This window comes from Fukomys damarensis, unplaced genomic scaffold (genome assembly GCF_012274545.1).
Source record: "Fukomys damarensis isolate Sample0158 unplaced genomic scaffold, DMR_v1.0_HiC HiC_scaffold_20, whole genome shotgun sequence".
NCBI lineage: Eukaryota > Metazoa > Chordata > Mammalia > Rodentia > Bathyergidae > Fukomys > Fukomys damarensis.
Genome location: NW_022900932.1, coordinates 16,959,440 through 16,976,316, shown reverse-complemented (window position 1 = coordinate 16,976,316; position 16,877 = coordinate 16,959,440). Strand labels below are relative to the sequence as shown.

The following is a 16,877-nucleotide window of genomic DNA, read 5'->3' as shown; positions in this document are numbered from 1 at the left end:
GTCTAGGCATGTTTCAGTTTACCTCAGAAATGTAGTAACAATATTGATACTGATGCAATAATTATAATACAGTCATAGCAATCATAATAATTAAAATTTATTCTGTGCCATCCTCATGCCAGGTTTTATACTGAACCTTTAACCTTTATGATGACATCCCCAAATAGAATATATGTAAGTATACTTTTTGGTGGGCGTTAGAAAATAATGTACTTTTTTTTTTTGTACCGGGGATCGAATTCATGTCCTTGTGCTTTCAAGGCAGGCTGAGGAACTACTGAGCTAAATACCCAGCCTGAAAATAATGTATTTTTACAATACAGATTTAAAGAAGAGATAACACACTTTGGTTCTAAGATTTCTTACCATCTTTGTATTTAAAAGTATCAAATCCTCTTTAGAACTCTGAAATGTACTTTTAATTTTGGTTCCCTAATTCCAACAGTCTCTCTCCCTCCCCTCTGTTCTCGTATTTTCTTTCTCTTCCTTCTCCCTTGAAAATTAGCTGTTTCAATCAAAACCCATATGTCCCCTAGTTCTTGTTTATAGTTTTTTTGTTTGTTTGTTTTTTGTTTTGGTACCAGGGTTCAAACTTGGGCCCTTATGCATGTGAGGCAGGTGTTGGAACCATTGAGCTAAATCCTGCCCCCCCTTTTTAATTGTAGATTGAATATAGTACCTTCATAGTGAGCCACATCCCCTGATATTTTTTATTTTGAGACAGGGTCTTGCTTAAGTTGCCCAGGCTTGGCTCAAACTTGCAGTCCTTCTGCCTCTGCCTTTCAGAGTGCTGGGATTACAGGCATGCACCACCACATCCAGCTTCCTATTCTTTCTAAATTCCCATCTGGAGCCCCTCTTACAAGAGATGGATTAACAAAAGGATAATGTATAAATTTATTTGTAATGTATTTATACATTGTAGGTTTTGTGTGATAGGAGGCTCTAAAGGAAGTGAAGACTGAAGAAGCAGTTAAAACTGTGTATTTTGTACTAACTCGCTTTGATGAAGACTGGGGAGATATGCACTAAAAGTAGTAAACTAGGGGAAACTTAACCAAGGCCTCTCTGTTTAGATGCGTCTCAGTGTCCCTCTGTCTTAAGAGACCAGGGTATTTATTTGTTCCAGGAATTAGGACAGCACCTTTCCTGTGTGGGAGGAATGAAAAGAGTCCTTCTTGCCTTTCTGTTTCTCAAGATTCCTTCATCTTAAAATATTCAGTGAGTAGCAGAGTTTGGCTATAGTGTGCCCTTACCTGTGATAGTTAAATGTCAGCTCGGATACTTTCTCATGTTTCTCTTAGAAAGTCTTTTTGGCCACTCCTCAGTGTCTGAACAGTTGCTGCAACAGCTGCTACTATATATGTACATCTCGCATAATAAACACTAATACACTTTTGACTGGAGTTGTTATATATCCTTAAATGCAAAGCTTTCTGGAGAGAGTACTATGGCTTTCCTGTTCATTCACTGGCACAATATATGCTAAGTGCATAGAATGCAGAAGACACTCTTGTTGTTGCTGTTGTTTTGTTTTGTTTTCGCAGAACTGGGGATTGAACTCAGGACCTTGTGCTTTTGAGGCAGGCACAGTACCACTGAGCTAAAATTTTGATAGGAATGACATCATTTGCCATGGCAGTATGGAATATGAACATCTAGTCTTAACACTCAAGAAGAGCCTACCTATGAAATTTGGATGTAAAGCCTAAAAAAGAACCTAGAAAAAACAGGAAACAGTGAAATACTGGAGCATTATATTCAAGAAGGTTCCCAAAGGCCGGCCTGTTTCACATGCCTGTAACCCTAGCACTTGGGAGGATGAGGTAGGCCTTGAGTCCAAGGCCAGTCTGAACTACACAGCAATACCCTGTCTCAAAAAAAAAAGACACTTCCTACCTTAGGTTGAATTCAGAGCAACAACTGGTGCTTCCATCAAAAAGTGACTTATGTTTGAACTTTGCAGAAGAGATTTGAGTAACTTTTGGACAGTTTAGGAAGATCACCCAAAATGGAATGAATTGGAGGAAAACAAATCTGAGTGCATGAAAGTAAGCTAGGAAGCTTTTATACATGGTGGGCAGGTATAGGGAGAAAGGGAAGTAACTGGTAATGGGTACAGATCTCTTCTTGAAATAATGGAAATATCCAGGAGTTAGTGGTAGTGGTTGCACAACTGTGTCTATATAAGGAACCGAACTCAACTAAGTAGTTTAAAGTAGCGGATTTTATGTTATATGAATATATTTCACCTTTAAAAATTTAAAAGGAGCTTTTGCAGTAGTGCTAATTGAGAGGAAATGCCTGCCTGGATCCAAGTGGTGATAATGGAAATTGAAGCAGAAATGTGTTGCTTAACTAGGAAGAGTAAGGTTCAGTGAGGTATTTGGATATTCAGGTCAGTCTTCTATGACTAGTCTAAACTGAAATTAGAGGTGAAGGGGCTGAGCATGCGGATGGTAATTAAAATCACGGGATTAGATTAGATCAGATCTAGAAAAGTGCTTTGTATAGACAACAGGAAATTCTTAGATCTAGACCTGAGGAACACTAAGAGAGGAAGAGAAGAAAGAAGCCTACAGAGAAGCTACTTTATCCACTACTAATTACAATAATGTCAAATAGTAGGTGATCGAAAATATTAATAGAGTGATTTGGATGAAGACAAGACATCTTGTCTCAGTTGTTTCTTCCAGTACCCTCTTTAGCATCATCAGTATTCTGTAAAAACCGCCATAAGTATTTTTCTTGTATTACCTTTGCAGTATTTCTGCAGTAAACAATTTGTGATGGAGTAGGTTATTTGGCAGCACGTGGCTAGATGAGTTTGTATACATCTAAGTCTAAAATGTATGTTTTTTTTCTACTATGCATATTTCCCAAGGTCTGTTCTAAGAAAAAGGTTCATATAAATATTATGTGTGCGCGCGTGCGCGCACACACACACACACACACACACACACGAACCATTGTTTCGGATAATAGGATTGTTTAGAGACCTTTATTAATAGGATCCTTGGCAACAAAGGAAATTGAATTGTTTAATGAGGAAGGGGATGTAACATTGAAAAAAAAGATAGACTCTCAGGTATGTCCAGCCTGTGCCCCCCACCATTTATTTGAGTGATGAGGAATTTTGGGGGGCCACATAGAAAGTGCAGTTGATGTATACAAGTAAGAAAACTAACCTTTAAAAAGTATTTCAATATAATACTTGTAAAAGATAGACCACAGGTTTGACATGCAGTGTGATAGATACTGTTTTTCTAGTCATTCTACTTCAGTTTTGATTTCCTCATCAACCTTTGCTGTGTGCTTGTTGCTATTTCCAAGTTTTGACATTTCATTTCTTTTAGTTGTGCTTCACAGTTTCCCTAAAATGCCTCATTGGATTTCCTGGTGTCAAGTTCCCTGTCTTTGGCTTGTCTTGCGTGCCATTTTACTATTTAGGTGCCATTCTTCACCATTCAGTTGTGAATCAAATTAATGTGTATGGCATTATCTTAGAAGTTACTGGGTCTTTGGTATCATTGACAGATACATTATCCTTAATAATTTATTTAGGTAATGAAGAGATTATTCTTCTGGAAGATGAAGTCAATATTAGTGGAAATCAGGGCCAGGGATTTAGCTCAGTGGTTCGGTGGCCTGCCTTGCAAGCGCAAGTACCTGAGTTCAATCCCCGGTACCCCCCCCAAAAAAATATATATGTATATTAGTACAAATCTTTTCATATGTAAAAAAAAATCAGTGTGAAACATACTATCTCATTTATTCAGTACCTATTTAAATTCAGTTGTAATTTTTTTCCTGATTCTCTTAATAGGCATTGTTTCTTATAATTTCAGTCTTGTTCAGAAAACTTCGTATGCTTCTTTCTACCTACAGAATGCTGCCCAAATTTCTTAAAATGAAGTTTAATTTTCTGTCCTAGGCTTACCTTTCCTGTTAGGTTCTTTCTCCCTGCGCAGTTGCTCTATCACTGTACCCCTGATTGCTTTTATTTTTCTTTTCTTTGTTTTTATTAACTCTACACTGTTGTTTCCCAGCCTTTGCATTCCTGGGGGCCCTTGCAATGCTTTGGCAAACCGCAGGGAGTCCATAAGGCATGTACATTTTCAGGTGAGACACAGTGACTTATACCCACATAACATGAACCTCTAGCTTCAGATAACTTAGTTTTACTATCATATTGCTACATTTCTTTCTGTGGCATGAAATGTAATTTGCAAAAGTGGATTTCTGGCAGTTTCTTTATGAAAATTAAAGTTGGAACCAGAATTGAGAGTAGTAATCACTCTGATTCCAAAATTTGGGCTTTTTTGTGTTTGCTCAGTAAGCACTAAATTGCTACTCAATAAATACTTCAGATAGGAACTAACTACTTTGCAAATGCAATTTCTTTTGCCTTAGAGGCACTATAGTATAATTCTTAAAACAGGAAAGGAAATGTATGCTATGCTGTGTGCCTCTGCCTTTTTTTCTTAGACTTAGTCATTTTTGATCAATCATACTTATCCTTCAGAGAGCAGTTGATAATGTCATATACCTCCAGAAGCCTTTTCTGATTCCCTCATGAATAATTAATCTTCTCAGTGTTATCTAGTAACAATCTGTGTGTACAATTTCTATTACTTTGAATTAAACTAATTCATTTATTCAAAGTTACCAATTATGTCTCTAGTTTTCCTATCTTCAGTGAAGAATAGTTACATAAAGTTCTTTCATTCTCTGTAGAAAAGTGATCCAAATATAATAAGTGTTATCTACTAAGCTGAATGACAAGTTATTTCTTGTTAGTCTAGTTCTGATTCTTACTCCATCCTTACAAGATCATAGGTTATGTTACCCATATTTTATATTTGAAGAAATTGGAGTTTAATAACATTAGTTTCTCTCATAAAGCCTTACCTCCTCCTAACTTTGGACTATTCTATTTCCTTTATACTATTAATTGTGGAATTAGTTTTTTTTTTTTTTTTTTTTTTTTTTTTTTTTTGTGATTTTTTTTTTTTTTTTTTTTTTTTTTTTTTTTTTGGTACCGGGGATTGTACTCGGGTCCTTGTGTTTGCAAGGCAGGCCACCGAACCACTGAGCTAAATCCCCAGTCCTGGAATTAGATTTTTAATATCCTCAAAGATCCTATTGAAATTTTGATTTGGATTTAATTGAATCTGTGGATCAATTTAAGAGTTAATATCTAAAGATTGTGAAGCTCATAAATATTACAAGTACTATGTCAATTCAAAATAAAAATATCCACTCAGGAGGCTGAGGCAGGAGGATCACTATGAGTTCAAGACCACCCTGGGCTGCATAGTGAGTTCCAGGTCAATCTCAACTACATAGTGAGGCCCTGTCTCAATAAAACAAAAACAACAACAAAAAACTTTAAAACCAAAACATTTTTAAATAGTGGGTTTTTTAGTCCATATATATAGTATAGCTCTCCAATTATAAAGATTTTTTTCCCTCAAAACGGTCCTATGTTGAATTCTTTCATGTATTTGCTTAAATTTTTCCCTATATAATTTTTGATGGGTTTTTTTGTTTGTTTGTTTTTGTTTTTTTTCAGTACTGGGAATTGAATTCAATTCAATTGCTTCAATTGCTTACAAGGCAGGCGCTGAGCTAAATCCCAGCTTTTTGCTGCCATTTTAAAAATATTTTTATTTTCAACTCTTCTTTATATTAATCTGGAATCCTGAGACCTCAACTCTCTTTTTTATTCTAGAGGATTTATGTAGATTCTTTGCTGTTTCATATATTAAGCAGGCTGTATCCTGCTAACCCCACAAAGATAAATTTGAGCTCCAAAGATAAATTCCTCTCCAGAATTCCTTTTCATAATTCCTAGTGTCCTGGATGTCCTACTCCTTACCTCTGTCCCCTCATTTCAGTGAGAATGCCGACCTCTATTAGGCTGCTGCTTTTCTACACCACTGCCTGGAAGTTGCCTCCTGGTGGAGCCTGCACAGTGTCAGGGTTTTCTTTCTGTCAGAGATCACAGTCCTGCCCTGCCTGTTATCCACTGTCTGAAAATTCTGTAGTTATTTCATTTTGGTTTTTCTAGTGTCTACAGCACAAAGATGATTCTAGGCCCTGATTCACCTGAGAGCCAGAGCAGAAATTAAACAGGCTTTAAAGGGTGCACTATTAATATATAAACAAAAGGAAGCTGAGTACCTTATTTTAACTAAAAGGCACATAATCCAGGTTATGAAGAGGTTGGATTGCTTTCCTGGTGACTCTGATGTGACATTATATTAGGATCATTTTCATTTTCATCTTTCTGTCATCTGTAGACATGCATTTAATGTTTATTGATTAAATGTCTAAATGATAAGAAACCCTTCGGTTAAATGTTGGTGACACATTGCAGTTTGAAGAGGAGTTAAAGGAGCAGTACTGGGGATTGAACCCAGGACCTTCACACTGAGCCATATCCCTAGTGTCTCTTTCCTTCCCTCCCTCCCTCCCTCTCTCTCTCTTTCTCTCTGTCTCTCTGTCCTTCTCCCCCTTTCTCCCTCTCTCTGTCTTCTCTCCTCCCCTCCCTTCCCTCCCTGCAGAATATTTCTGCTATTTATCCATTTTGTAATCATTGTATGATTGATTTTGTATATGCATTCATTGATTTGTATTGGCGGTATCTCAATTCATTTATTTCCTGATAACAGCTAATATATGTTCTTTACTATGTATTGGATACTATGCTCAGCAGTGACTATACATTTAGCTTTTATCATTTCAATTAATCTTCAATATTCTCATGGGTATTTCATAATTATATCCCCATTTTCCAGACATATAAAGCGAGGCATAGAAGTGGGATATTCTTACTCATACAACTAGTAAGTGCCACAGGCAAGATTGAAACAAGATAGTGTCCACAGTAGAGCCAGGGCATTTTCTGACAATACTGTACTGCTTATATTGTCACTTGCTGTTATTTTCCTATATCATGCCAGCAGTTGACTTAAGGTCTGTATGTATGCCTTTCACATCTGTGTCCTTAGTCGTCATGCTCTTCTTCCAGTGTAGCAAAATTAGATTTTGCATGGTAGGTATTGTCCAGTGTGTTATCATAAGCAGTAGTTACAGAATTGAAATTCCATTCACAGCAGCTCATTTCTCACAAAGCATCTCTTTTGTGCCACTATCCATGTCAGAACTCTGAGCTAGCTATGTTTACTGCTTTTCTTGCCCGTTAAATTATTTGTTCCTGTTTTCAGTGGATGATTCAGCAGCCACACAAAGCAGCAACATTTTTCGGGTGCATTGGGATCGATAAATTTGGAGAGATCCTGAAAAGAAAAGCTGCTGAAGCCCATGTGGATGCGCATTACTATGAACAGAACGAACAGCCGACAGGAACTTGTGCCGCGTGCATCACTGGTGACAACAGGTAGGTTGGTGTAGCTCGGAGGGAAGCACTGAACTAGTTGTCTCTGTAAACACTTGTGACATCTGAACTCCAGTCTAAATTTGGGATTTAGACTCCAGGCTCACAATCACCTTAATGTTTAATAAGTTCTTTATATCATTTTTTTCTGTGTTTTTTCAATTTACTTTTGTTAAACTTGCTGTTGAATTCATTTGGGATAGTGGAATCAAAGTTTTAGATTGTAGTCTCTAGTCTCTGTCTACCATTTATAATTAGGTTCAGGAAAATAAATTTCTTTGTTCATTGTCTTACTGTATCGGTAATTGTTTTGTAAAATTGTATTAGAAAAATTGGTCTTTTCACCATAACGTGATATTGGAATATTGAAGTCTGTGCATGCATGTGTGTGTGCATTTTACATATATAAAACATGAAATTAAATTTCATGGATTAAGTAAATCAAGTCTTATTAATGAGATTATCTAAAACACTTCTCCCAGATAGGCATCCTTCCATTTTAAACAACTTTAGTCATGGGTAATGCACCACTCAAGAAACAACTAAATATATTTTTATACAGCTTTGCTGAGTAGAATGTTCTTCTTCATGTGAATTTGTATCTCTCAGGACCTTCCATGTATTGGTGCTATTTATTCTTTTGTTCTTTTGTAGCTACATGCAGGTATGCCCCCTGAGTATGTACATGTACCACTAATACCGCATAGACTTTTTTCTCCTTTGCAAAGGACAAACAAAATAGCTTTTTTAACTAGAATATCTGGTAAGATCATCAGAGATTATCTCTTTTTAGATAGTGATTCACTAGAAATTATAAGTTTGAAATATTTTGTCTTCTCTATTCCTTGTCGCCTTCTCATTTCTTTCTTTCCCTCCTTTTTTAAAATCCAGACACTTAGCGCCCCCCTTTTCACGCCCTCTATTTTGAACTCCAGCAGATAGACAGGCAGATGGAAAAATAGATAGCAGATAGATAGATAGATACATAGACAGACAGACAGTTAGATATTTGGTACTATTCTGGGTACTGATATGGAGATTAGTCATCAAATAATTGTAACTTTCAAAGATAATTAAGGCAGCACACCTTTCCTTTAACTTTGTTTTTTATGTATGAGAACATTTATGATATTAAGATTTCAATAAATTAAGCCAGTCATTATTCAGATACTGAAATATATTTATTTAGACTTTTGCCCTTTTTGGTTTTCCTAAAAGGAACTTTAATCTGCAGGTACAGTTTTTCCAGTAATGAGAAGTAGGTCAAATTTTGCGTGTGACAACCACTCAGGGTAGGGTAAAATGACAAAATTATTTTGGCGTGGAAAATTACTGTTTTAAGAAGAGTTATGATAAGATTAGGTCTCCCAGATAGCAGATTTGAATCCTTATATTATGGCATGGTAATCAGTATTGTTCAGATGATGTAGGAAATCATAACTAGGGGGGAAACACACACTATCTTATTCATTCAAGTTCTGGAACATAACAGAACTTATAAGTTGTTTTAGATAGGCTGGTAACTTAATCCTATTATCCAGAATTCAAATAGTAGTTTTATTATCAAAGTTTAGCAGCTGACACCAGACGTTTGCTTTATTTAATAGCCATTTTTATCAAAAGTTTCCACAAGTCATGATTACAAGAATATTTTTATAAATTAGGACTAGACTCAATATCCAACATGAAAAAGGACTAATATTTAATTTTCTCTCATTTAATTGAACATAAACAGATGTATTGTTCAATAATAAGTTGGCACATGGATGAATGAGGATATGTTTGGGAAGAGAATGATTTTTCTTTTAAAAAGAAACTAAACATTACCCAAGTCTCCAATGATGTGGTGGCTTTTTTTTTATAAGCCATAACTGTTACTACTTAATTAGAAAAACAGAAAAATAGGCAAGTAATTTTGTAAATTCTGAGTCAGAATAAAAAAAATAATTTAGATGAAATGTACATAATCCTCTAATTTCATTAAGTTTAATTGTCAGGCTATAATTGAATTATCTAGGTGGTACTTATGGCAAGATTTTAAGTGCAGATACAGCCCAGGCAGTTTTCAGCTTTAGAAAGTAATTTTAATTGATTCGAGCCCTTTAAATGTAATTTTTTGCAAATTAATTCCTCACAGTTAGCATGGTATACATTTATATGTTTTATAAAATTACTCCCATATTTGGCTTGCAAAGCATTGGGTTACATAGTTAATTATAATATGATAATCTTATTTTTATAAAGATATTTTCCACTGTAAAAAAATAAGTGGTGTTTTGATTATATAGATTTCCTTTTGCAGAAGACTTAGTAGCTTTATTTCTTAATTATACTTTGAACTATTAAAATGTTAAAAGTAGATCTTTAGTATCAAAAGCAAACTTTACAATACTAGGTAATGTTTAGAAGGATAATTGATTGTGGCTGTTTTTATCTTAGAGACAACATGGAAGTCTCATAAAGTTCTCAAAATTATTATTATTTTCATTTATTTTAAAATCTCTGACAATTTTGAGGAATTTTTAAATGTTGGAAACCCAAAAAGTTTCAGAAAAGTATCAGTAAGTAACCATATAAAAATACTAACAACTTTGGCTATAGTACAAATAAAATCTAATTGGTTTTTCTTTGTGTTTTAGGTCCCTTGTTGCTAATCTTGCTGCTGCTAATTGTTATAAAAAGGAAAAACATCTTGATCTAGAGAAAAACTGGATGTTGGTAGAAAAAGCAAGAGTTTGTTATATAGCTGTAAGTATTTACTTAATTCATATTTTGGGGTCATACTAACGTTATAGAATGTAGTGTTGACTGATACATGTTATTATCTTTTACTACCATGTAAATTATTTACCCACCTCAGAACATATTATTAGATTCCCTATTATAAATACATAACAGAAATGTGATGTTTATTTATGGGTAACATAACTTATATTATTTACCTTTATCTCTTTGGATACATTTTAAATAGATATTTATCAACCAAGCAAAAAATTCTGTTTTATTATATCAGTTTCATGAGATCTTTGGAAGTAAGTCTACAAACTTATATTTTATATTTTTGGACAACTTGTTATGAATGATGAATGCATTGTATGAAAAATATTAATATAAATATTCATTGCAAATAGCTTGAGCTCATTTGCCTAAAAAATCTTAATTGCTGTTTATTCCACAGTAATTACTATGACACTTTTTAATTTAATATTTCAGAAACATTGATTGTGACAAATCTCTTAAATCTTGGAATAAGGGCAGCATGTAATTTGAATTATTAAGTCTTCTGACATAAAAATAATTGGTTAAGAATTCATTTCTAAAATAGATTACACTAAAAATCCTGCTGAATTAATCACCCCATGATTACCTTGTTTTTAGTTAATATGAGTTAAAACATGGCTTCTCACAAATAAATAGATATTTATGAAATATTAAAAGCATCTCATATGCATATAATACATGGTTTTGGTATAACAGCTGTTGGCGTTCTGCTACCTGAGTTATGTGTAACATCTGGTAAGACATGTAGAAAATTGATTATCCAACAAGAACATGTTTATTGAAAATATTTCTTTCAGTCTAGTATTAATGTCTCTGGTAGCATGTTTATGTGCACTGCTGTAGGCTGTGCAGTATTGCTATTGATTCCTCTGTGTAGCAAATCCTACCCGTTTATAACTGTCAGATTAAATGCTTAGATTGCATAATGGAAAATCATGCTGTTTCTTCTGCCAGTGTGTGAAAAAAAAAAACATTTCAAGGAATAGAAGCTTTTTTTCTCTTTATTATTTTCATTTTATGTCATTTCTTAAAATGATCTAATTTTTCTTTGAAGTCTTCATAGTATGTTTTCTAGTGTGGCTCTTTAGGGTGAATTTATGTACTATTTTAAACCATCGTAAGTTTGAGAGCCTGATTTTCAGAGAGCACATGCTGTAAAGTTTGATGTAGTATGTAGTATATGTATATTATTTAAGTTGACTGAAAATGACAATGTATTCTGATGAAAAAGTATAATAGTTACAATATATAGTAGTTGAACCCTGAATTGAGCCAAGTTGCAACAAAACCTCATAATTTTAATGATTATACAGTGTAATGCATCTAGTCAACTTTGGGGGATAGAATTTTTATGGGAAGAATAGACACATCTTGCAGACAAGTTATAGTTTCAATAATTATGTACTGTGTAGCACATTTACCCAGATGCAAGGAAATAGAACTTTTATGGTAGTACTATTTATTTATACAAAAGTACAGTTTTGTCTAAAGCATACAGTGATCATTTTTGGTCACATTAATAAGAAAAGTTGGAGTTTTTTTAGATTTGTATAGCATATTCAGCCAAAGGAAATAAGAAAGTGGATTCCAATTTATATCTACGATAGCAGCTGCTAGGTCTTTATTTCTGTATCAGTACTGTTATAAAAGTAATACTCTTTTACAATGTCAGAGTAAATCTGTACTCTGCTGAGAGCTTGAAATTTACTGTATCTGCTATTATCACCACCAACCTGGTTTTTCTTTTGGGGTATATCTTTTTCTTTCCTTTCACTTTAACCTATTTATGTCTTTATCTTTAAAGTGCATTTCTTGTGGGCAGTGTACAGTTGGGTCTTCTTTTCATTTCCAACATGACATCTACCATTCAGTTGGAATATTTATACCATTCCCATTAAATGTGATTACCAATATATCTAGGTTTGTATTCATTATATTTGCTTTCTGTTTATTCCATCTGTTCTTCATCCTCTTTTTTTTTTCCATTTTCCTTTCAACATCCCACCCCATTGTTTTCGGGAGTGTAATATACATCTTTCACGCCTTAGAGTTTCTTTTGAACTAACACTGTATGATTTCTTATGTATAGTAAGGACCTCACAATCCTATACTTCAAATTCCCTCTTCCTAGCCTTTATGATTTCACTTTTAAATTTTAGTTCTTTGAATTTTTTTTTTTTTTTTAAATCAACTTTGTTTAGGCTGAGAATGTTGCTCTGTGGCAAATCACTTAGCTAGGTTGCACAAAGCCCTATGTTGGATGCCTGGCACTATAAAACAACAGCAAACTCTGTTAATACATAATTCACATAACATACAACATTTTATTTGTACATTATTTATAAGCACCATATCATATTGTTATTATTTTTGTTTGAATTGTCACATATCTTTTAAAAAGATTTCAGTATTAAGAAAAAATGCATATATTTATTTATGTAATTAACATTTCTACTACTCTTTATTCCTTTTGGTTAGAATCAGGTTTCTGTTTGGTAACATCCTTCAGTCTGAAAGACACTGTTTGGATCTATATATAATGTATTTCAGCTTTTGAAATCATCTTTATTCCATCTTCATTTCTGAAAGATTTTTTTTGCCAGAAATATACTTGCAGTTCTTGTTTGACAGGTTTTTTTCTCTCTCATTACATGAAAGATGTCCCAGTGTCTTCTTGTTTACATTGTTCTTGACAAGAAATCTGTCATCTTTACTTTTTTCCCCTTTGTGTGCAACACCTCCCTAACCCTTGCTGCTTTTTAAACCTCTTATTTATTACTGATATTGATCAATTTTCTGTGATATTCCATAGTATTTTCTTCACGTTTTTGGTGCTTGAAGTTCATTTAACTTCTTAGAGCTATGAGTTTATAGTTTTTATTATATTTGGAATGTTTTCATCCATATTTGTTCAAATTTGTTTTTTGAGCCCTTTAGGCCACTTGAAATTGTCTCATAGCTCACTGATATCTTTTTTCCTTTCCCTTCAAATCCTTTTTTCATTTATTTTGCTGTGCCTTCTTGTTCACTAATATTTTCTTCTTTGTTTTAAATTCTATTCAGTGTATTTTTTACTTTTCTGGGTGCTGAGTATTTTTTATTACTATCTAATTTTTTTTTTGTACTGGGGATCAAACTCAGGACCTTGCACTTGCGAGGTAGGCAGCAGCACTGCTGAGCTAAATCCTCCACTTTGTATTATTACAAATCATCTTGAGGTTTATTGTGGAAGGCAGTTATGTGTAATAAGTGTGGTACTTTCAGTTCTTGCTTTTAAAATTTGTCAGGTGAGTACAGAATAGTACTTAGTGTGTATGGCAGTGGTTCTTCACTAACAGAGGTTTTGCCCCTTAGGGACATTTGCTAATGTCCAGTGACATTTTTTTATTGTGATTCCTGCACTATTGCTATGGTAGATATGGGACAGGAAATGTTGCTGAGCATCTTACAATGCATGGGACAGCATCACATAAGAAAAAATATTCATTTCAAAATACTAATAGGAAAAAAAATAAAATAAAACCAAGCATGGTGACTCACGCCTGCGATCCCAGGAGTGTAAGACCAGCCTGGACTACATAGTGAGGCAAAGTCCAGCCTGAACTGCATTGTGAGATCTTGTCTCCACACACAAAAAAATTTTAAATAAAAACAATATTAAACTTATTTATAGCTAAATTCTCCCTAGCACCGAATCAGTACTTTCCAAATACTCTGTGCAGTTCCCCACACAAACAGTTGTTATGCTTTAGGTAGCAGAAACAAGCGGTACCTCTAAATGGAGGGATAATCCACAAATACAGTGAATGCTTTTTTTTAAAGTAGTAGGATAAGAGCTACCAAATCCTCCTGCATCCACCTTTTATTGTTTTCCTGTCCCCTGTTGATGCTTAAATTTAAAAATTTGTTACAGTAAAAGACACATTGCCATTAATCCCCTAAAGTACTCCTGTTTGTTACAGACACACTCATCCAATTCTTCTTGCCATTTTCTGAGACAGTTTTGGAAGCCCTCTTTTGTGAGTGTCTAGAGGTGTGATCAGAATTCAGTGAATGCCCTTTCCAAGAGCTATCCAGTGGAAATGCATGATTGCAAAGATATTGTGGTGTGTCCTCATCCATGTTATTCTCCAAATCTGGTATTGTATGAATTCCAGCTCTTACACAAAGTTAAAATGACCTTGAAAAGTAAATGTTTTGAAGGAATCGCGACATCTGAGAAGCGACAACAGCACAGCTAAAGATATTAACAAAGTAGAACTTCCAGAACTGCTTCAGAAATTTTTAAAAATGTAAACACTCTTTGTATTTTTAATTACACCTCATGTATGTGCCCCATGTACTGTTCCTTCCTATCTTCATTCCTTTTAGATGCTTCTCTCCTGAACTGATGAATCATAGAGGACCCTCTCCCAGACGTCTGTCAGACTTTGTTTTCTCTACTATTCTGGCCTGTGAAGTCAAACCTGTCCTGACTATCAGCTCCATTTCTTTACTCTGGACTCCATTGCAGTTCTCTCTCCTTGTGTCAGGGTCTGGAAACTTTGGAGGCAGTGAACTGGTGTCATGTTGAGGATCGCCTCTGAGAGATTGTCTCCTCTCGAATAGATGCGTGTTTTTTATTCTTGGCATCCAGCATCTTTAAAACCATTTTTTTCATGCATTCTGTTTTTGTTGTTACTGTTTGAGGCAGTAAGGTAAATTTAGTCTGTTTCTTCACTGTCTTCTGCTTTTTGTTGTTTTTAAGGGGAAGTCTGTTAATTCTTACCATCGATCTTCCTTAATCTCCCTCCCCGGCTCCCCTCTCACGTTTTATAAGTGCTTTTAAGCAATTTTTCTGTGATATATCCTGGTATAGTTTTGTGTTTCTTGTGATTGGAGTTTTTTAAGATTCTCTAATCTCTTCTTTAATCCCCTGTTGGGATTATAATTAATATTAAGCAATTTGAAGTTGACCAGTTGGTCACTGCTATTCTTTTTAATTTTTTTCTTTTTTTCTCTTTCACTTTTCATAATACCTATTTCTGTGAAGTTTAATAACTGTTTCTTCTACAAGGTCTAATCTGCCATCAGTCCCATCTAGTATTGTGTTTTTCCCCTGTGACATAATTTTCATCTCTGGGAGTTGGATTTGAATGTTTTTAACCCTGTCTTCTTTCTATTTTACATTCTTAATGTGGTGCTTTGCCACTTCTCAGTTATAGAATATACTTATACCAGTTGTTTTAATGTCCTTCTCTATGAGTTATATCGCCCCTCCTTCATAGTATTCTGTGTCGGAGTTGTTTCCTCATACACTTATCCTGAAGACTTGAAAGGAAACCCCTGGAGATCTCCAGAATTCTCACCTTGGACCCCTTTCTTCTTTAAGTAGTTCCCCCACCACTCAGATTGTTGCCCTTGCACGCGTTCCCCACCTTGGCTTCCTCTGTTTCCATTCTCCTTTCCTTCATTGCACCCTGGAAACTCTCATCAGGAACTAAATGTGAACAATTGCAGGGCTCACATTATTTTATCCCTTCTTTGATTGTTGTTCAGGGTCTGAAAACTCTCATTTCCTGTGATTTGTTCAGTGTTATAGTTACTTAAGATGTGCATATAAATGAATCATCTCTTGCTCACTCCATAATGGTTGGGAGTGAAAACGTGTGAGTTGGTTTGATTTTTCCCTTTTTTAGGTGATTCACTTCTTTTACAAGATTGCCCAAACAATTTTTTCTTTGAGTTTGAACCTGTTACTATGATTTATCTCTGTCTATATTCTATATTGAATTTTCCTAGAACATGGTACACATTTTAAGTTGCAGATTTAGTTTTCTGTTAACATAGTTAATTTTTACTGGCCTCAAAATTTATGCATTCCTTGATCTGTTCTAATACCATCACTAATACATTGCAGAAAATATCCCAGTGAAAACAAAATCATAAATTATGGTGAGAAATTAGCTTTCAATTTGTCTGGAGATTGATTCAATCTGTAAAACTCTCCAAAATATTTTTCTAGATTCTATACAATTCTGTAGCTTTGGGTTTTGTTGTTTGTTTGTTTGTTTGTTTTTTGGTAGTGGGGATTGAACTCAGGCAGGGGCAGAACCACTGAGCCAAATCCCTGGCCTTCACATTGTTATTTAAAAATTGTCAAAGCTCTTTGTTAAGATATACTCATCTATATGCAGTGACTGATTTTTTTGAGGTGTTTTGACTGCACTATGAGTACAGTAGGGTTTTTTTGTTTTTGCTTTTTTTAGAAATCAATGTATTCTTTTTAATAGTTTTATGGGAAAAGGTTTCCAAGTTTCAAACAGTGTAAAGAACTAATCAACTTACAAGCTTAGGCTTATTATAAAGAGAGTTTTAAACTTTAGACATTAAAAAGATATTTAAGGTACCAGTTTAACAAAAGATTTGAGTACCTTGTAGCATAATATTACATAAACAAAGTTGCCAGATGTGTTCTGTTTTTACTGATTGAAAATTAAGAACTGAGCTGGGCGTGGTGGCGCACACCTATAATCCTAGCACTCAGGAGGATTGCTGTGAGTTTGAGACCAGCCTGGGCTACATAGTGAGTTCCAGGTCAGTCTCAACTACATAGTGAGACCCTGTCTCAAAAAACAAAACAAAACAAAAAACAACAACAACAAAGAAAAGAACTGTACTGTAAGTGCAATAATAAATTGATTCTTGTCAGTAA

General features: G+C 34.5%; 1 protein-coding gene across 1 annotated transcript in view; it reads left to right on the top strand.

Moving 5' to 3' along the window:
- Adk (adenosine kinase) overlaps nt 1–16,877 on the top strand; it is a 449,321-nt gene that overhangs the window by 192,686 nt on the left and 239,758 nt on the right. The window contains exons 5-6 of the mRNA XM_033766515.1: nt 7,233–7,405; nt 10,042–10,150. Coding sequence (XP_033622406.1) covers nt 7,233–7,405; nt 10,042–10,150 — 282 coding nt within the window. The remainder of the gene's footprint in view (nt 1–7,232; nt 7,406–10,041; nt 10,151–16,877) is intronic.